Source organism: Falco naumanni, chromosome 10 (assembly GCF_017639655.2).
Source record: "Falco naumanni isolate bFalNau1 chromosome 10, bFalNau1.pat, whole genome shotgun sequence".
NCBI lineage: Eukaryota > Metazoa > Chordata > Aves > Falconiformes > Falconidae > Falco > Falco naumanni.
This window is the reverse complement of record NC_054063.1, coordinates 18765929-18785405: the sequence shown is the minus strand read 5'-3', so window position 1 is coordinate 18785405 and position 19477 is coordinate 18765929. Positions and strand designations below refer to the sequence as shown.

Sequence of the window (19477 nt, the reverse complement as noted above, 5' to 3'; positions counted from 1 at the left end):
TTCATTGTAGGGCCAGGGAGCTCTGAAGGCTGCAGGGGCTGCGCTGGGGGGGGTTGAGGGGGGGACAGGAAGGTGCAGCAGTCATGGGCACGAGCTCGCCTGCCTTGAGCAGGAAACGGGGGGACGTGGGGGCACAGCTTTCCCCCCAGAGCAGTGCTGCACCCGCTGTGCCGTGGGGCAGGGGACCCCCATCGGCCTGTGTCCTATCACCCTGCGCGGGGGGGGGGGGGGGCAGCAGGGGGTTGGTGCCCCCAGAATGCTGGGCACAGCAGGGGGGATTGGTGATCCCAGGGAGGTACAGGGACACTGGTGCCCCCAGGGTGGGGAGCTGGGGGGTCAGAGCAGGTCCCCAGGGCTAGCAGCCACCCTGGTGTGCTGGAGCGCAGGGTGCATTTTGGGTAGGCGGGGGGGGGGGGGGGGGGCCAGCATCTCGCCTCCCCTGCCCTGATACATCCGCTGTGCGGGGGCAGGAAGCGCCAGGGGGGCCCCCCGGCACAGATCTCACCCGTGGCATCAGGACCCGCGCCGGCAGCACCCGCTGATGGTGAGCACCCCGAAAGCGGGAGGGGAGGTGGGATGCCTGGCAACTGGGGGGACTGGGGTGGGGGTATTGCCCCAACTGGGAGTGAGTTTGGGGGGGGGGGGCAGGCCCTTCTCCAGCCTCCGTTTCCCCCGCTGAATCCCTGTGTGTGTGGTTGTGCTTCATTCAAATTTGGCTGCCCCTGGCTGGTGCTCTCCTAGGGGCTGATGGGGGGAGGGGGGGGGCAGAGCAGAGGTGGGTCCCTGGGGCAGAGCCCCTTACCACACCAGGACTGAGCCGGGGGGCAGTGGGGCCTGGCGGTGTGGGGGGGCAGAGGGGTAGGTCTGGGAGGGGCTGAGGGCAGCACAGTGAGTCCACTGGGCAGGTTTGGGGGATCAGGGTAGTGTGGTGGGGTTTGGGGGAGGTCAGGGCAGTGTGGTGGGGTTTGGGGGGGGCAGAGCAGCATGGTAGGGTTGGGGGGCAGGTTAAGGGCATGAGGGTAATGTTGGGGGCAGGTTGTTGGGGTCAGGGTAGCATGGTGGGGTTTTGGGGGGGCAGGTTGGGGGGTCAGGGTAGCATGGTGGGGTTTTGGGGGGGCAGGTTGGGGGGTCAGGGTAGCATGGTGGGGTTTTGGGGGGGCAGGTTGGGGGGTCAGGGTAGCATGGTGGGGTTGGGGGGCAGGTTGGGGACTTGGGGCCGGGGCAGAGGCTGTAGGTGCAGGGCTGTGGGGGCCCTGGAGCCACGGTGGGGGGTGGGTGCTGTGGGAGAGGGCGATGGGTGCTCTGGGGCCGCGCAGCCGTGCAGGGGGCCCTGTGCAAGGCGGGGGCGGCAGGACCCAGCTCCTCTCCCTCAGCAGCTGCAGGTGCTTCAGCATCTGCCAACCGCAGCTTCCCGTCATGGGGCCACCGCGCCGGCTGGCCACCGGCCCGGCACGCAGCGCCAGCGTGGGGCACAGCCCCAGGGCCCGCTGCCCTTCGCCCCAGCCCTACCCCATTTCCCGGGACGCCAGGCCTGGGAAGGAGCCGGCCGGGCACCAGACACAGGGCGGTGACCCCGCTGCCCTCACCCGCAGGCTGGAGCGCGGTGGCACCCACCAGCACCGGTGCTGCTGGCGCTGGCCGGGCTGGCGGCGGCGGAGGAGCCGGCGGGGAACCGCAGCGACCGGGCAGTGGGGGCCCTGCTGGGGCTCCTGCTCTGCCTGGTGGTGGGGCTGGCCGTGGCCTGGCACCACCTCTGCCGGCTCTCGGCTGGCCACTACCACCCCCGGCCCCTGGGCCGCCGGGCGCTGGCGCTGCTGCGGGGACGCTGGCACCGGCTGCGGGGACAAGGTGACACCGCGGCCCAGCCTTGCCACGGGGACCGGGTGGCAGCGGCGGCCCCCCGCAATGAGGAGGAGGAAGAGCTGATGCCGTGGAACCAGGAGCAGCAGCTGGCGGAGGAGCGGAGAGAGGATGAGGATGAGCAGAAGGCACGTGACGGTGACGAGGATGAGGAGGCCGAGGCGACCGTGCAGGCCGGGGAGAGCCCCCCAGGCAGGGGGCAGGGGGCGGGGGGCAGCGCCGAGGCCCTGCTCAGTGACCTCCACGCCTTCTCGGGGACAGCGGCCTGGGGGGACACGCGGCCCCACCTCACCGCCCTGTGACCCCCGCCCTGCCCACAGGGACCCCCGCCCGCTGCCCGCCCACCCCCAGCACTGCCTCCCCATTGGCTGCACCCTCTGCGGCACCTGTCAATAAAACAGTGGCGCTGCCGGTCTGTGGCTGCCCATTGGGGGGGCGTGGCTTGCGGGGAAGTGGGTGGGGGCAAGGGAAGGGTGTGGCAGGGGTGGAGCTTGCACCCCACCCTGGCAGGGACCCGATTCCCCCCAGGGACCCCCCCCCCCTCAGCACAGGACCACCACGGCCTCATCAAGTCTTTTAATTAGCACACATCCAGCAACCAGCCCGCCGCCGGGGGGGCTGCACCCCAGGGCCACACCCCAAGGGGTCCCTGCCGCCACACCGTGGGGGTCCTGCTCCCCCGAACCCGATCCTGCCAGGCAGCAGGCAGGCCGTGCCAGGGGAGGGCCGTGCCCACAGCACCCAGAGCACAAACAGCATCGTGGGCCCCCCCCCACACACACCCCATGGGGGGCACCAGGCCCCTCCGCCATTGGCACCCGGTGTCTTCCCCCAGGTCGTGCCCCCACACACACCCCCACCGCTACCTGGGCACCCGCCCCCGCCCCCCCTTCTGCTTCTTGGCACCCACGGAGGTCTTGATGGGCAGCGGGGCCGTGCCCTCGGGCGGGGGGGGCAGGCTGGGCCCCAGCTCCATCAGCTCCCCTGTCGTCCCCGGCTTGAATGCCTCGAAGGGGGAGAACTTGACCGGGCTGGGGGAGGGGGGCACATGGGGGGTGAGGGGGGCACCTCCTACCCCCAGCACACCGCTGCTCACCACAGAGGAAGGGCAGGGGGGGCGGCTGGTGTGCTTCCCCACCCCGGCATGTGCCAGGGGCATCAAGCCCCCTCCATCCTCCCTGCCCCCCCCTGCCCCCCAGCAACATCCCCCCAGCTTGAATGCCCCAGCCCCTCTTCCCCCCTTGGTACCCACCCTGATTCCCCCATCCCAAAGCACTCCCACCTCCAACCCACTGCTGCCCCCCCAGCCCCCCCCATGCCCCCCGGGTACCTGACAGGGGTGCGGGGGCTGCTGTTGAGGCGGCGGGGGGAGCGCACCTTGGGCTGGAAGGAGAACCCCTCCTTGATGCTCTCCAGCACTGAGGGGGCCACGTAGGTGAAGCCCTGCAGGTAGGGGGGTGTCAGGGGGGGTGTCAGGGGGGGGGTGCTGGGTACCCCTCACAGGTGGCGTGGCCCCCCCGCCCCCTACCAGGAAGGCCTGGTTGGCACTCTCACTGATGGCGGCATCATCTGGGCTGTCTACAGGCGTCTGGCGGGTGAAGCGGGTGTCGAACTGGCTGACATCCTCCTCCGACTGCTGCGGGGGCAGGTGGTGGGTGCTCCTGCAGGGCCCCCCCAGCACCTGCCCAGCCCGTCCTGCCTGCCCCCCCCCCCCCAGCCACTGCCATACCAAGCAGGGTTTGAAGGGGGGGTCCAGCCTGCGTGCCAGCAGGTCCTCCCAGTTGATGTGGCGGAAGAAGGGCTGCTTCTGCGTGCAGCAGGGGCGGGGGTGTCAGGCAGGAGTGGGGGGGTGTCTGCCGGGCACCCACCCCGCTGCCCACCCCTGCCTGTACCTGTACATCGGCGGCATCACCTGGCCCCCCACCAACCCGCTGGTTGGGGTTCCTCTTGAGGAACTGTAAGGGAAAAGGGGATGGAGAGGAGCACGGAGGGGGTGGATTATGGTAGGACCTACGTAAACAAGCTGGGGGGGGCAGGGGGTACCTTCTTGAGCAGGTCCCGTGCATCGGGCGTCAGGTACGGCGGCAGCACCAGCTTGCCCTTGAGGATCTTGTCGATGGTCTTCTTGCGGTTCTCGGCGGTGAAGGGGGGCTGTGAGAGGCGAGGAGGCCAGGTGGTGAGGAAGGTTCGGCATCATGGCAATGGGGACCCCTCACCCACCCCTGGAACCCACTCCCCAGCTATCCGCACCGCCCCCCAGGGAGGAAAGAGCAGGAGTGGGACTTGCCGATCCTGTGAGCATGTCGTACATCAGGGCGCCCAGGCTCCACCAGTCCACCGCCCGGTTGTGCCCGCTGCGCACCAGGATCTCGGGGGCCCTGGGGGGTGCAGGGAGTGTGTGGGGGGATTCCCTGAGCAGAGGGGTGGGCCAGATTCCCACACCACCACCCTGGCGCTGCACCCGCCTCACATGTACTCGATGGTGCCGCAGAAGGTGTGGGTGACAGCCCCGTCATGGATCGACTCCTTGCACAGCCCGAAGTCCGTCAGCTTGATGTGGCCTGAGGGAGGTGGTGGTGGGGTCAGCACCAGCCCCAGAGACAGCCCCCCCATGTCCCCCAACCCACACAAAACCCACCTTGGCTGTTGAGCATGATGTTCTCTGGCTTAAGGTCGCGGTAGATGATGCCGTGGGAGTGCAGGTGGCCCAGCGCCAGCGTGATCTCGCTCAGGTAGAAACTGAGGGGGGGGGGGGGGGGCTGTGAGCAACACTGTGGTCCCAGCCCGCCCACCCCGCTTCATCCCACAGCGCGCTCCCCCCCCCCCATCCCACAGCCTCCCCCTCACCACATTCCTACCAGGCAGTGTCCTCCAGGAAGATGCCCTCCCGCTCCAGCTGCATGAAGAGCTCTCCACCTGCAAAAAGCCAGGTCAAGCGGGACCCCCTGAGCCCCCCTGGTCCCCCAAGACAACCCCCCCACGGGCCCCCCCTTACCGCTGAGGCACTCCAGGATGAGGTAGAGCTTGCCACCCGTCTGGAAGGCATAGATGAGGTCAACGATGAAGGGGTGTTTGACGGCCTCCAGGATGTTCCTCTCAGCCCGGGTGTGCGCCGTGTCCTTGGCGTTGCAGGCGATCTTGGCCTGGGGGGGAGGCGGTGAGCGGGGGCTCCCCAGGGGGGCCGGGGGGGCTGGGGCGGCGCTACCTTCTTCAGGACCTTCATGGCGAAGATCTTCCCCGTGTTGGTGCCCTGCACTTTGCGGACCTGGAACACCTGGAAGGATGCAGGGCAGGAGGTTGGGGATGCTGTCAGGCAGTGACGGATTCACTCCCCGCTCGAGCCCCTCCAGCCCCCCCACCTGCTGTGCCCCCCACCTTGCCGTAGCCACCCTTGCCCAGGACGCGGAGCAGCTCGAAGCAGTGGGGCCCGATGTGCTCGGGGCCGTTGTTGACACTGCTCTCCGAGATCTCAATCTCCTCGTAGTGCCCCACTGGCCTGTGGGGAGACAGGGTGAGAGGGGATTGACCCCCTGCCTGCCCCCCTGCCCGTCCCCCTGCCTGCCCCCACTTACTCCAGGCCATTCCCCCGGGGCTCCAGCTCCATCTCCTGTGGGAGGGAATCCACCATCAGTGGCAGGCATGGGACCAGGGTGGGCAGGGGGCCAACAGCAGGCAGAGAGCCCACAACATGCAGGGGACGCACGGCAGGATGGCAGGGGACCCACGGCAGGATGGCAGGGGACCCACGGCAGGATGGCAGGGGACCCACGGCAGGATGGCAGGGGACCCACGGCAGGATGGCAGGGGCCCGTGACAGGACAGCAAGCAGGGTGCCCATGGCAGGCAGAGATCCCACGGCAGGATGGCAGGCAAGGCGCCCATGGCAGGCAGGGACCCCAGGGCAGGGTGGCAAGCAGGGACCCCAGGGCAGGATGGCAGGCAGGGACCCCAGGGCACGGTGGCGGGCAGGGACCCCAGGGCACGGTGGCGGGCAGGGACCCCGCGGCGGGCTGGGACCCCACAGGGGGTGCCGGGCAGCGGGCAGAGCGGGCGGGGTGCCGTGCCCGGCCCAGCCGGATGTTTTTGGGCTGAGGCCGGGCGCTGCCCCGCGGAAGCGCCCCGCTCCCGCTGCCCGGCAGACACCCCCAGCCGCCCCCCGGCCGGCCCGGCTGCGGCCCGGCCCCGCCACCAGCCGGCCCCGGGTCCCTGCCCCTGTCCCCCCGCCCTCAGCCGCCCCCGGCCCCGAGCGGGCCCCGGTGCATCCCCGCGCTGTCCCCGGTGCTCCCCAGTCCCCCCCCGCGTCCCGCTGCCGCTCACCTCCCCTTGGGTCCCGCTGCCCCCGCCCTCCTGCCCGGTCCCTGCTCCCCCACCCCCCGCGCCGCTGCCCCCTCCTCCCCGGTGCCGGTGCTCCCCCCCCCGGTGCCCGCCCCGGTGGCGGCTCACGGCGCCCAGCTCGGGCTCGTCCCCGTCGCTGCCCTCCTCGGTCTCCAAGTCGATGTCGAACACCCCCGCCATGACGGCGCCGTACCGGGACCCCGGCGGGCCCCGCCCCGCCCCGCCCCGCCCCGCCGGCCCCGCCCCACCGCGCGTCACCGGGGGGACCCGGGCATCCCCGCCGCGGGGCACGCCGGGAGCTGTAGTCCCGCGGGAAGCGGGGGAACGAAGCGGGGTCCCGGGGCGGCGCAGTGCGGGGATCGCGCAGGGACAACGACAGAGCCAGGCCGGCCGCTCACAGCCTTTACTGGGGGTCCCGGGCGGCCCGGCCCCTTTGCGTCACTGTGACCTCATCGGCGACGCCGTGACGACGGCTGAGAGGGGAGGGGCGCCCCGGGGAGAGACGGAGACACCCCCCCCGGCATCCCCCCCGCCCCACTCGGGGCCCCCGCGGGCTTCTAGGGCACGGGGGGGGGCTGGCGGGGCCGGCACGGCTGCGTGTTGCTGTGGGGCTGCGTGTTACTGAAGGTCACGGCCGCTATAGGGGCTGCGTGTTACTGTAGGGTCTCAGGCGCTATAGGGGCTGCATGTTCGTGTAGGGTCTCAGGCACTATAGAGTGTGTTACTGTAGCATCTCAGGCACTATAGGGTCTGTTACTGTAGGGTCTCAGGCGCTATAGGAGCTGCGTGTTCTTGTAGGGTCTCAGGCACTATAGATTGTTGCTGTAGCATCTCAGGCACTATAGGGGATGTTATTGTAGGGTCTCAGGCGCTATAGGGGCTGCATGTTCATGTAGGGTCTCAGGCACTATAGATTGTGTTACTGTAGCATCTCAGGCGCTATAGGGGATGTTTCTGTAGGGTCTCAGGCGCTATAGGAGCTGCGTGTTCGTGTAGGGTCTCAGGCACTATAGATTGTTACTGTAGCATCTCAGGCACTATAGGGGATGTTACTGTAGGGTCTCAGGCGCTATAGGGGCTGCATGTTCATGTAGGGTCTCAGGCACTATATGGTGTGTTACTGTAGCATCTCAGGTGCTATAGGGGCTGCATGTTCATGTAGGGTCTCAGGCACTATACGGTGTGTTACTGTAGCGTCTCAGGCGCTATAGGGGCTGCATGTTCATGTAGGGTCTCAGGCACTATACGGTGTGTTACTGTAGCATCTCAGGCGCTATAGGGGATGTTACTGTAGGGTCTCAGGCGCTATAGGAGCTGCGTGTTCTTGTAGGGTCTCAGGCGCTATAGGGGCTGTGTGTTATTGTAGTGTCTCGGCCACTATAGGGTCTGTTACTGTAGGGTCTCGGGCACTATACGGTGTGTTACTGTAGGGCCTCGGGCACTATACGGTGTGTTACTGTAGGCTCTCAGGCACTGCAGGGGCTGACTGTCGCTGTCGGGCTCGGTGCTGTCCTGCACTGTGGCAGCGCTGCCCTCACTCTCAGGGGCACACAGGGGTGTGTGCTGAGGGTCCCGGTTCTGCCAGGCCCTGCTGAGGCTGCCTGGTGCGGTGGGTCCCCGGGGTGGTCGGGGCAGGGTGCTGACCTGGTGTGTCCCTGCACTGTGCTGGGGCACCCAGCTGGGCCGCCTGTACCCCGTCCTGCATTGCATCAGGTCCCTGGGGCTGCTCTGTTATTGTAGAGCTCATTGTACAGGGCTGTTATTGTGGGGTCTCCCCACGCCAGTTTGTTACTGTGGGGTCTCCCCTTCAAGGCGTGTACTTGTAGGGTGTCCCTGCCACGCTGATTTGTTATTGTAGGGTCTCCCTGTGCTGGTTTGTTACTGTGGGGTCTCCCCATGCTGGTTTATTATTGTAAGGTCTCCTCATGCTGGTGGGTGCCAGCACACCCCAGGCTGCACCTACTGCTCTGGTGGGGTGGCCTGGGTGCTCTGGGGGGGCTGCCCTCACCCCCTGCCCTGAGGATGGCACAGGGAGGGCCGGGGGTCAGTGTCCCCCTGCATGTCCCCTGTCATGGGAGGGGCACTGGACCCCCCAGCTGTGGGCCAGGGGACCCTCAGCTTGGGGGTGCCAGGAGATGGGGTGCCAGGGCAGGGGAGATGGGGAGACCAGGGATGGGGAGTGTGGAGGGACCAGGGGGTGGGGTGCCAGGGGAGTGGGGGGCTGTTGGGGAGTAAGAAATGGGTAATGGAGCAGTGCCAGGGGATGGGGTGCCAGGGCAGGGGGGTGCCAGGAAATGGGTTGCTGGGTGCTGGGTTGGCAGAGCAGAGGGGTGCCAGGGCATGCGGTGTCAGGGTGATGGGGGGGATGCCAGGGCAGTAGGGAAGATGCCAAGGGATGGGATGCCAGGATGGAGCTGGATGCCAGGGGATGGGATGCTAGGGTGGCAGGAGGGGGGGACATGCCAGGGGCTGGGGTGCCAGGGAAGAGGACTGGGATCCAGGGGAGCAGGGGGGTGCCAGGGAACAGGGTGTCGGAGGTGCTAGGGGCTGGGGTGCCAGGGCAGCGGGAGGATGGCAGGGGAGGGAGTGTCAGGATGGAGGGGGATGCCAGTGGCTGGGGTGTCAGGGCAGGGGACTGGGATCCAGAGGGAGCAGGGGGGTACCATGGGATGGGGTGTCTGGGACTGGGGTGCCAGGGCAGTGGGAGGATGCCTAGGGCTGGGGTGTCCGGGCAGGGGACTGGGATCCAGGGCACTGCCAGGGGACCGGGTGCCGGGGAATGGGGTGCTGGGGACATGGCAGGGACCGGGGCGGCAGGGCTACGGGAGGGGGTGCCAGGGCAGCAGGTCAGTGCCCCTGCCCCCCACGCCCCCGCTGGCCCCGCTGCCTGCCCGGGGCTATTTGAAGTGGGATAGGAAATGCTCGACAGGGTAGCGGGGCGAGTCGATGCCCAGCGCCTGGCAGAGCCCCAGCAGGCGCAGGCAGGCTTCTGCCCGTGTCGCACCGCTGCAGGCGACACTCAGGCAGGGCTCCTCGTACTCGCCGGCCCCCGCCGTCTCCTCGAAGAGGCGGTTGAGGCGGACGAGCCCACGGCTCTGCAGTGCCCGCAGGGCCTCCAGCCCCCCCCCACCCCCCAGGGCCGGCCCGTGCTCCGAGCCCAGGCACATCACGCCGGCCAGGTGGGCACGGGGCGCGGGGCGAGCGGGCAGCACCGGCGGCAGCCCCAGCGCCACCAGCACAGCCGCCAGCAGCAGGTCGGGGCCATAGACCTCCCGGATCCAGTCGCGTAGGTAGAAGCCCCCCATGCGGGGGTTGATCTCCAGCAGGCGGGGACCCCCGGGAGCCAGTTTCAGCTCCACGTTGAAGACGCCGTCGCGCAGCCCGCAGGCCAGGCAGCACTGCAGGGCTGCCCGCACCAGCTGTGCCTGCCGGTCGGCGGGCAGGCAGGAGGGCAGGCAGGCGGCTGTCTCCAGGAAGGCGGGCAGGCGCGTGGGGCCATTGTCGGACACCCAAGCGCCCAGCAGCCGCCCCTCGAAGATCACCAAGTCGACGTCGTGCTCAGTGCCCGGCACGTACTCCATCAGTAGCATGGCGTTGCCCCAGCCCAGCCCGATGCCTGGGTGATCAGCGTCATCCCGCAGGTCACGCCAGAGCCGGGCGGCATGTGCGTGGCACTGCCCCGCGCTCTCCACTAGCCGAACGCCCACGCCGCCCGCCCCAAACTCCAGTTTGGCCACGGCGGGGAAGGGCATGGCACTGGCCGCCCGTTCCACGTCCCCGTGGCTCTGCAGCCTGCAGCAGGGCACGGCGAAGGTGGCGGGTGGCGGGCGGCCCCGGCGGCACCGCTGCAGGTGCTGGTGTGTCCGGCTCTTCTGCTTGGCCACGCGGACGGCAGCAGGCGTGGGGCCGCGTAGCCCCAGGCGCTGGCACACCAGTGCCGCCAGTACCACGCAGTCGTCCCAGTAGGAGAGGCAGGCGTGGGGCCGCAGCCCCCGCGCCTGCACCAGCTCCATCACCCGCTCCGCGTGCTCCTCATCCCGCCGGTGCTCCCGGCTGTCGTAGGGCAGGAAGGTCTGCACCAGCCCTGCTGCAAAGTGCTCCGGGTCCGACTCCACCAGGTGGATCTGCATCCCCAGAGAGGCGTCACTGCGGTTGGCAGGGCAGGAGGGGGACACCCACCCCTGACACCACAGCCGTGCCACCCTCCCCACTGACTCCCAGCAGCCGAGACACCACGTGAGGCATGGGCTGAGCTATGATGTGACTGCTGCGTGCGGGATGGCACCTGACGTTCACTCTGAAACCTACTGATGGCAGTGCCCAGCAGCCAGCAATCCCTCACCCTCAGGCCATAGTCACGGGCTGCGTCCCAGACGAAGCTCTTGCTGACGCCGCCGGCCCCGATGAGCAGGATGTCCTTGCCCTCGACCAGGTGACACTGCGCCCGGTGCAGCAGGGCCTCGGCCAGCAGCCGGGGCAGGTCACCAGGCGGCTCCCCCACAGCGCGCCCCATGGCCTCGGCCAGCAGGCAGGTCTCCAGGCACCGCTGGCTGTTGGTGGACAGGGCCACCAGCTCCAGGGTGCCATCCACGCACGCCAGCAAGAAGTCCACACCTGGGGATGGGGACACAGTGCTCAGCACCACAGGGGCAGCACCACCATCACAGGGTGCCCCCAGGGACCCTTGCTGTCGTCTCCCCCCCCCCCCCCCATGCTCACCTAGGAGGTCGGTGCGGGCGCGGGTGCCGCCATGCTGCTGGGGGCTCAGCTCGGCCTCGGCGGCCAGGAGGGCGGCCATGGCGGCCTCGGCGGCCCCCCGCAGCCGTGTGGCCAGGGCCTGCCGCTGGCTGGGGGCCACCACCCCCCACTGCTGCAGGCTGGAGTCCAGGCCCTGGGGCAGTGCTGCCCCGTGCCGCACCGGTGCCTCCGCGCGCCCCACGCCGCATGCCACCTGCGGGGACATGCCAGTGCAGGCATGGGGAAACATGCTGCCACCCTGTTGCCTGGGGACGCGAGCTGCCACCCAGTTGCCTGGGGACACCGGCTGCCACACCATCGCCTGGGAAAACAAGCTGCCACCAGGGCAGGGGAACACCGTCTACCACCCCATCACCTGGGGACATGGACTGCCGCCCCGTAGACTGGGGACAGGGGCTGCCATCAGGGCATGGGGACATCAGCTAGCACCCCATAGCCTGGGGGAACAGGCTGCCACCAGGGCATGGGGACATGCACTAACCCAGGCCACAGGGACAGACTAATCCAGGGCATGGGGACATGGACAGCCACGCATGGCACTGGGACAGGGCATGCCATAGCCTAGGGACATTAGCTAACGCCAGGGGACAGGGACAGCGACACAGGGCATGGGGACATGCAGGGCCACCTAGGCATGGGGACAGGGATAGCCACACAAGGCATGGGGACATGGACAGCCACCATAGCCTGGGAACACGCAGGGCGACCTGGGCATGGGGACAAGGGCAGCCACACAGGGCAAGGGGACATGCAGGGCCACCTGGGCATGGGGACATGGATAGCCACACAACGCATGGGGATACATAGGGCCACCTGGGCATGGGGACATGGACAGCCACCATAGCCTGGGGACACGTGCCACCACCACATAGCCTGGCAGGACCCAGGGCCATGCCCCACCCATGGGTGGGCTGCCCACAGCCATGGCCACCCTGCCCACCCACCCGCGGGGGCCCAGCTGTACCTGGCAGAGCTGGGGCCGGTCCCCCCAGGACCTGCAGACGAGGGTGCAGATGCGCAGAGCCACGGGCAGCCGCGGGGCTGGGCTGCCTGGGGGGCGAGGGACAGGGCAGGCACGACCGCCGCCGGGGACAAGGGTCCCTGCCCGACCCCCCTACCCCGTGGGCTTCTGGGGCCCTGCGTGGCACCGCAGTGGTGGCCCTGGCCAACCCCGACTCCAATGGACAGCGGGGCTCAGCATGGTCACTGTCACCCCCAGCCCCATGGGGCTGTAGGGAGTCAAAGGGGGTCACCCCACCACCCTGCCCTGCCCTGGGGCACCCCGGGGATCCAGGGTGGCCACTGTCCTCCCACCCCTACCTCAGGGGACCCTGGGGGTCCAGGGTGACCTTTCCCCCCCCCACCCCAAGAGACCCCAGGGGTCCATGGTGGCCAACTTTCCCCCTGTCCCAGGGCACCCCAGGGGTCCAGGGTGGCCACCTTCCTCCCCACCTCCAACCCAGGGGACTGTGGGGGTCCAGGGTGACCTTCCTCCCCCTCCCAGGTGACCCGCGGGTCCAGGGTGGCCACCTTCATACCCTGTCCAAGGAGCCCAAGGTTATGGGTGCTGCAGTGGCCACCCACCCACCCATCCCAGGGGATAGACACATGGCCAGCACAGCTGCAGGGAGCCTGGGGGGCCCTTCCCTCCCACCCCAGGGTGGTGGGCGCCCGAGGGCAGGGACCTTACGTGGGGGGGGCATGGGCAGGCGGGCAGTGGGCACCAGGGCCTCCAGCAGGACGCTGTCCTCCTCCCGCAGCCTGCGGAGCCGGGCACCCACCGCCTGTGCTACCGCTGCCCCCTCCTCCTTCCCGTGGGTGCTGTGGGCGCCCGTCCCGCGCCACCGCCACCCTGCCAGCCGCACCAGCACCTGCACACACCCTGTGTCACCCCACACCATGGCCACCCCACCAGCTGCACATGCCACCCTGTGCCACCCTGTGCCACCCAACCACCTGCATGCACCACTATGCCACCCCGTGTCATCCCACACCACGGCCACCCCACCAGCTATACATGCCACCCCATGCCACCCCACCACTTGCATGCACCACTGCACCACCCCACCCCACCACCCCACTCCACCCCAAACAGCCACCCCACCACCTGGGAACAGTTGTCACCCTATGTCACCCTGCTGGCATGTCACTCACAGGTGCCCCTGAATGCCTCCTGGGTGCCCCCCCAGCCTTGTGCCCCCACCGTGCCCCATGAGTGCCCCCACATGCCCTACTGTGCCCATGACCCTGACCCCTCCACCCCAGCCGTGCCCCAGGTGTCCCTGCCCACCCCTCCACTGTGCCCCTGGGTGCCCCCCGTGCCCCTGGGTGCCCCCATGCCCACCTGGCTGTAGGGCTCCATGGCAGTGCCCCCCAGGAAGGTGCCCACCTCCTCCTGCACCAGGGTCTCCTGGCCTTGGGGGTCCTCCAGCCGCACCAGCCTCACCCCAGGGGCCACTGGGTCTGTGGGCAGGTGGCCCCCTGGCCCCAGGACAAAGGCCAGGGTGGGAGGCACGGGCAGGCCAGCACGGGCCGCCAGCACCCAACGGGTGACCAGCGGGTCCTCGAGCCGGCGGGTGAGTGGGACCGAGCCCCCCGTGGGGCAGTCAAGGTCACGGGCTAGCTCGCCCACCCAGCCGCCATCAGAGCCCCCTGTTGCAAAGGTCCCTGTCACATAGTTGGCCCGGCGGGGGGGTGTGAAGGTCTCCAGGGTGCTGTGGCCCCCCTCCTTGAAGGAGATTCCCCGGGAGAGCAGCAGGGACCAGGCGCCTGGGGACGTTTCCGAGGGCACCCGGCTGGCCCAGGTGGGTGACAGGCACAGCACCATGGCACCTGTGGGCAGGCAGGGGCACGGGCAGTGGCTGTCCCCAGTCCCCTGCCCAAAGACCACTGGGGGGGGGGAGGGGGCAAAGGGGGCACCCACCCACTGAGGGAGCACTGGGGGTGTGATGCTGCAGCTGTCCCAGCACCCTGGGGTGGCATTTGCTGCTGACACTGGTGTGTACCGGGGTTAATGGGGCTGCAGATGCGGGGCACAGGGGGGGCTGGTGCCACTCTCATCCCCTGCCTCAGTTTCCCTTCCAGTCCCAGTCATGCAGGCACAGGTGGGTGTGGGGAAGATCTCAGCCTGGGGTTGGAGCAGCCAGGTGGGATGTGGGGAGCACCTGCTGTGGGTTCACGGGTGTCTCATATGGAGTGGGGAAGAGGGGGCCCTACCCACCTGGGCAGCGGGTGCCACCCTCCAGCAGGATGGGCAGGAAGGCGGTGGGGGAGCCCAGGATGCAAACGGTCATGTCCAGTGGTCCAAATCCTGCCAGCGAGGTAAGGGTTAACAGCCTTGGGACGGGGACCCTATGTCATTCTGTCCCTGGCACACCAGCTCAGGCATGAGCCCCCAGTCACCCCAGTGTCCCCCGCCTGGCACCGTGCCCCAAGCACCACCCTTGTCCCTGCCACCCCCATGTCCCCCGCCTGGCACCGTGTCTCCCTCACCATCCCAGTCCCTGCCACCCGTGTCCCCAGCCTGGCACCGTGCCCTTAGCACCACCCTTGTCCCTGCCACCCCCGTGTCCCCAGCCTGGCACCGTGCCCTTAGCACCACCCTTGTCCCTGCCACCCCCGTGTCCCCAGCCTGGCACCGTGCCCCCAGCACCACCCTTGTCCCTGCCACCCGTGTTCCCAGCCTGGCACCGTGCCCCCCTTGCCACCCCCGTCCCTGCCACCCCCGTGTCCCCAGCCTGGCACCATGCCCCCAGCACCACCCTTGTGCCTGCCACCCCTGTATCCCCAGCCTGGCACTGTGCCCCCTTTGCCATCCCAGTCCCATCACCCCAGCCTCCCTTGCCCTATGCCCCCCACCCCAGCCTCCCTATTGCCCCCCGTGCCCCCCACCTGTGCGGGGCTCTGCTGAGCAGTCCAGCGTGTGGGGGAGCCCCTCCTGGAGCAGGGCGCTCTGGAGCAGCTCATAGGCATGGGTGGCACAGTCGGGGTCCCCGCTGTCCTCGGGCATCTCTCCATCAGGGGCTTCGTCCTCCAGCCAGCCTGGGCACAGTGCCTCCGGCCCGGCCCACTCCTGCTCCTTTGGGCTCGGGGCTGGCTCCGCGCTCATCTGCTCCACCGAGAGCTGCAGGGAGCAGCGACGGGGCTGGCACAGGGCTGGCACGGGGCTGGGAAAGGGCTGGCATGGGGCTGGGAAAGGGCTAAAAGGCTGGGAAGGGGCTAAGAGGCTGGCACGGGGGTGGCATGGGACTGGGAAGGGGCTAAAGGGCTGGCATGGGGTTGGCATGAGGCTGGCACGGGGCTAAGGGGCTGGCACAAGGCTTAATGGCTGGCACTGGGCTAATGGGTTGGCACAGGACTGGCATGGGGCGATGGGGCTGGTAGGGGGCTAATGGGTTGGCATGGGGCTGCCACAGGCTGGCACGGGGCTAAGGGGCTGGCATGAGGCTGGCGTTGAGCAGACACTGGGTGGGCAGGGGGGTAGGGTGCTGCCATGGGGACACAGGGCAGCCACGGGGCTAAGGGGCTGGCACGGGGCAGAAGGGCACAGGGTGCCACTGCCCACACGTGGGTGCGGGTGTCAGGGTGCTGGGGGGCTGCGGGTGCCGGGCATGGAGCCACCGCCTTGGGGATGGCGGGGCAGTGCCAGCCATCAGGGCTGCCAGCTCCCAGACAAAGCGTCCCCTTGTCCCCACGGGGTCACGCGGCGGGTGGGCACAGCGCGCCTCGCTGCCCGCTGCCCCATGGCAGTGCTCGGCACCACCGGGGCTTACCGGGGCTGTGCCCCACCGGGATGGGGCACCCACCTCTGCCCGGATTCCCCCACCCAGGGGCCACTCACCATCCTGATGACTGAGGGGCTGCAAGAGACGGATGGGCAGAGTCAGTAGGACTCCCCGGGACCCGACACCCCCAGCCACTAGGGAGCCCTCCCCACCTCCAGCCCCCCCGGGGGCACCCCTCCTGCATCACCCACCAGGGCCAGGCACCCTTTCTGGGGCACCCCTCGGTGCCAGCCTTGGTGACCCCTGGTTGTCCCCTCGGTGCCAGCCCCGGTGACCCTGGCAGCTCCAGCTGAGCCCAAACAGGGATTAATGTAATCCCATGCCAGCTCAGCACAGCCGGGGACAACACCTGCCTGGGGTGCCAAGGTGCCCTGGGGGTGCGGACCCAGGCACCCGGGGTCACCACGCCGTGGGGTGCCTGAGCTCCCCGTGGGGTACCCACCAGACCTGAGCACAGAGGGAAACTGAGGCACGGAACTGAGTGGAGCCCACTAGCAGCCACCCACCCTGGCTCCCCCAGCCCAGCCTCACGGCAGGCCAGGACCCCAGGGGCCAGGGGGATGGTCCCCATCGGGTGGCCAGGACCTGGTGACAGGGTTAGGCGCCACATGGCTCTGTCCCCTGCCCGCCAGTGAGTGCCTGCCAGCACAAGGACCCCCCAAGACCCAGACACGGGGCAGCCACAGAGGTCCCGGTGGGTCCACACTCCCCTCATCAGCCTGGGGACGACCCTGTGCCCCCTCCACCCCCAGCTGGGGGATGGCCCTGCGGTCCCAAAGGTGGGACAGCTGTGTCCCCCGCGCTTGCCCCGGTACCTTGAAGTGGGAGCCGTGGCCTGAGAGTGCACAGGCGACGAGGGCTCAGGGACACCTGGCACAGGAGACACTGGTCAGCTCTGGCCTTTAAACCCCACCGCGCCACCCCAGGGTGCCCAGCCCCGGCCCCGTGCCCCGGATTAGGTGGCGGGCATGGCAGGCGGCACAGAGCCCCATTGTCCCCTCTGCGGCCGGGGGGACATGGGCACCTGGCACCGGGCACTGGCACCCCTGCCCTGAGCCAGGCTTGCACCCCTGCCTCTGGCCTTGTCCCCGTCCCCAGGGACAGCCGGGACAGCAGGGAGGCCGTGGGGGCACACTGCCGCAGCAGCTCAGGCTGCTAGCGTGTCCCTGTCCCCCTGTCCCTGTCCCCAAGCTGGCCAGGCTGGGCACAGCCCCCCCCCCCCCGTCCCCCTCTCCCCAGCACGGTGGAGCTGCCAAGCCGCACGTCCCCCGGCTTAGCTCCAGCTGCCCACGGCGTCACTGTCACCGTCACCGGCAGGCACAGAGCCACCAGCACGGCCACCACGCCGCAGAGCCCTGCACAGCCTGCCACCCACCGCCACCCAGCTACACCCGGCACCGCCACCGCCTGCGCACCCACCCCGGCACCCCCATGGCCACAACCGCCCCACAGGCTGGGGCATGCAGGGCCCACACGCCTGCACATGCACACACGTGTGCACACACACAAGGGGGCACACACACACGCATGCATGCACACAGACACACTCAGATGTGTACACAGGCAGGCATGCACAGATGGGCGTGCAGACGTGCACACACACATGCAAACTCAGGCACACTCACCCACACAAGTGCACATGCACACAGGCACTGACATGCACACGCACACGTGCATGAACACATAGACACAAACAGGTGCACACACGCACACACATGCGTGCACACATACACACAGACACAAACACACGCACACACACACAGAGGCATGCACACATGCACAAACACACGCACACATGCACATGCATGCACACATGCGCACACATGCACACATATACATGCAGACACACATACACACGTGTGTGCACACAGCCATGCCCACACCCACGCACACACATGCATGCCCACTTGTGCACACCCCCGTCCCCACTCGGGTCCCGCTGCCCCTGCACCGCTCCTTCAGCTCCAGCGCCCTCCCCCCCCGAAACACCCCGCACCCCCGCCCCGCCCGCACCCCACTGCTCCCGCTCAGCACCCACCGGCGGTGACAGTGACGGTGGCGGTGCCGGTGGCGGTGGCAGCGGCAGGGGCGGAGGCGGTCGCTCTGCCCGGTGCTGTGGCGCCCCGCGCAGCGGTTCTGCCCGCTCCGGTGCCGGCGGCGGCTCCTGCCCGGGCGGGGCGGCCCCGGGGAGGGGCGGGGCGGGGCCGGGGGGCCCCGGGGAACCGGCGCGGAGGCGCAGGGTGTGGAGCGGGGGGGACCGGGGGCCAGGGCCAGCCCGGCGGGGTCACCCGGGGCCGGCTGTAAAACTGACACCGCCGAGCAGAAATGTCAGGGCTGGGGTCAGGCGGTGCCCCCCCGCCCGGAGCTATTCCCGACCGCTCGGCACGGCGTGGCACGGCACACGGGGAATGGCACAGCATGGCGCACGGGGAGTGGCATGGCATGGCACGGCACAGCACAGCATGGCATGGCACGCAGGGAATGGCTCAGCATGGCAGGGCATGGCATAGCACGCAGGGAGTGACATGGCATGGCACACAGGGAGTGGCATGGCACAGCACAGCATGGCACGCAGGGAATGGCTCAGCATGGCAGGGCATGGCATAGCACGCAGGGAGTGACATGGCATGGCACACAGGGAGTGGCATGGCACGGCACAGCACAGCATGGCACGCAGGGAATGGCTCAGCATGGCATGGCATGGCATAGCATGCAGGGAGTGACATGGCATGGCACACAGGGAGTGGAATGGCACAGCACAGCATGGCACGCAGGGAATGGCTCAGCATGGCATGGCATGGCATAGCATGCAGGGAGTGACATGGCATGGCACATAGGGAGTGGAATGGCACAGCACAGCATGGCACGCAGGGAATGGCACAGCATGGCATGGCATGGCATAGCATGCAGGGAGTGACATGGCATGGCACATAGGGAGTGGCATGGCACGGCACAGCACAGCATGGCACGCAGGGAATGGCACAGCAAGGCATGGCATGGCACACAGGACGTGGGGAATGGCACAGGGAACAGCGCAGCATGGCTTGGCAGAGCACATGCCATGTGTGGCACAGCATGGCCCAGCCCAGTGTAGGTAGTAGCAGTGTTGGTGCCACCCATGGTGTCCCTGCTGCCTGCTTATCTGGGCCCTATCTTGGGGACTGATTAATGACTGCTGCAGGCAGGGGGACAGGCAGGGGGCAGGCAGGGGACAGGAGGGCAGGCAGGGGAACAGACAGGGGACAGGGGACAGGCAGGGGGGGCAGGCAGGGGACAGACAGGGGAACAGGTAGGGACGCAGGCCAGGGTGCCCATGGGAGCCCTGGCTTCATGGTGGCCCTGGGGACATCGAGGTGGCAACAGCCTCCTGGCAACGCCCCGGGGCTGTTCCCAATAGGGCCCCACGGCCCCGCAGAGGGGGGGCAGGGCCTGAGCAACCCTTGGGCTCTGCTGGGCACCGAGTCCCCCGTGTCCCTTCCATGCCCCACTCTGTCCCCACATGTCCCTGCCATGCCCCCCTTTCCCCACCGTGTCCCTTCCTTGTCTCCATGTGTCCCCTCCATGTCCACCCCGTGCCCCCCTCTGTCCCCCTGTGTCCCCACCTAGTCCCCTTGTGTGTCCTCCATCCTGTGTCCCACCATGTCCTCCCCCTCCGTGTCCTCCATGCCCCATCACAGCCCTGTCCTGGGGACCCCATCTGCCCGGTCCCCAGGCTGCCCTCCCGCCCCCCCGCCCCCCTC

The 19477-nt window shown here is 68.9% G+C and overlaps 3 protein-coding genes across 11 annotated transcripts; 1 reads left to right on the top strand and 2 right to left on the bottom strand.

Annotated features, from left to right (window-relative positions):
• The first annotated feature begins 428 nt into the window (after positions 1-428).
• Positions 429-2227, top strand: LOC121095206 (protein tyrosine phosphatase receptor type C associated protein). Its single transcript, XM_040609702.1, has 2 exons — positions 429-544; positions 1593-2227. Exons 1-2 carry the CDS (start codon positions 542-544, stop codon positions 2160-2162), a joined length of 573 nt encoding a protein of 190 aa, XP_040465636.1. The 5' UTR covers positions 429-541; the 3' UTR covers positions 2163-2227.
• A 194-nt stretch (positions 2228-2421) lies between these two features.
• Positions 2422-6501, bottom strand: RPS6KB2 (ribosomal protein S6 kinase B2). Of its 9 annotated transcripts, none has more exons than XM_040609636.1 (15): positions 6304-6501; positions 5433-5467; positions 5236-5356; positions 5066-5134; positions 4856-5003; positions 4719-4776; positions 4499-4599; positions 4331-4421; positions 4148-4238; positions 3904-4011; positions 3753-3815; positions 3590-3667; positions 3389-3496; positions 3191-3303; positions 2422-2891 (listed from the first exon to the last, which is right to left on the bottom strand). In XM_040609636.1, exons 1-15 carry the CDS (start codon positions 6373-6375, stop codon positions 2723-2725), a joined length of 1425 nt encoding a protein of 474 aa, XP_040465570.1. In that variant the 5' UTR covers positions 6376-6501; the 3' UTR covers positions 2422-2722. The 9 variants fall into 9 exon arrangements, with proteins under 9 accessions (XP_040465570.1, XP_040465571.1, XP_040465574.1 ...); XM_040609637.1 differs by lacking the exon at positions 6304-6501 and adding an exon at positions 5662-6034 and having other exon boundaries at positions 5433-5591; XM_040609640.1 differs by lacking the exon at positions 5236-5356 and having other exon boundaries at positions 6304-6367.
• Positions 6502-6583: 82 nt separating this feature from the next.
• On the bottom strand, positions 6584-18142 carry CARNS1 (carnosine synthase 1). Its single transcript, XM_040609586.1, has 11 exons — positions 17776-18142; positions 16553-16607; positions 15794-15812; positions 14845-15076; positions 14174-14263; positions 13298-13785; positions 12644-12824; positions 11918-12003; positions 10915-11146; positions 10538-10809; positions 6584-10319 (listed from the first exon to the last, which is right to left on the bottom strand). The coding sequence occupies exons 3-11, from the start codon at positions 15794-15796 to the stop codon at positions 9093-9095; spliced, it is 2811 nt and encodes a 936-aa protein (XP_040465520.1). The 5' UTR covers positions 15797-15812; positions 16553-16607; positions 17776-18142; the 3' UTR covers positions 6584-9092.
• Between the last annotated feature and the right edge of the window lie 1335 nt (positions 18143-19477).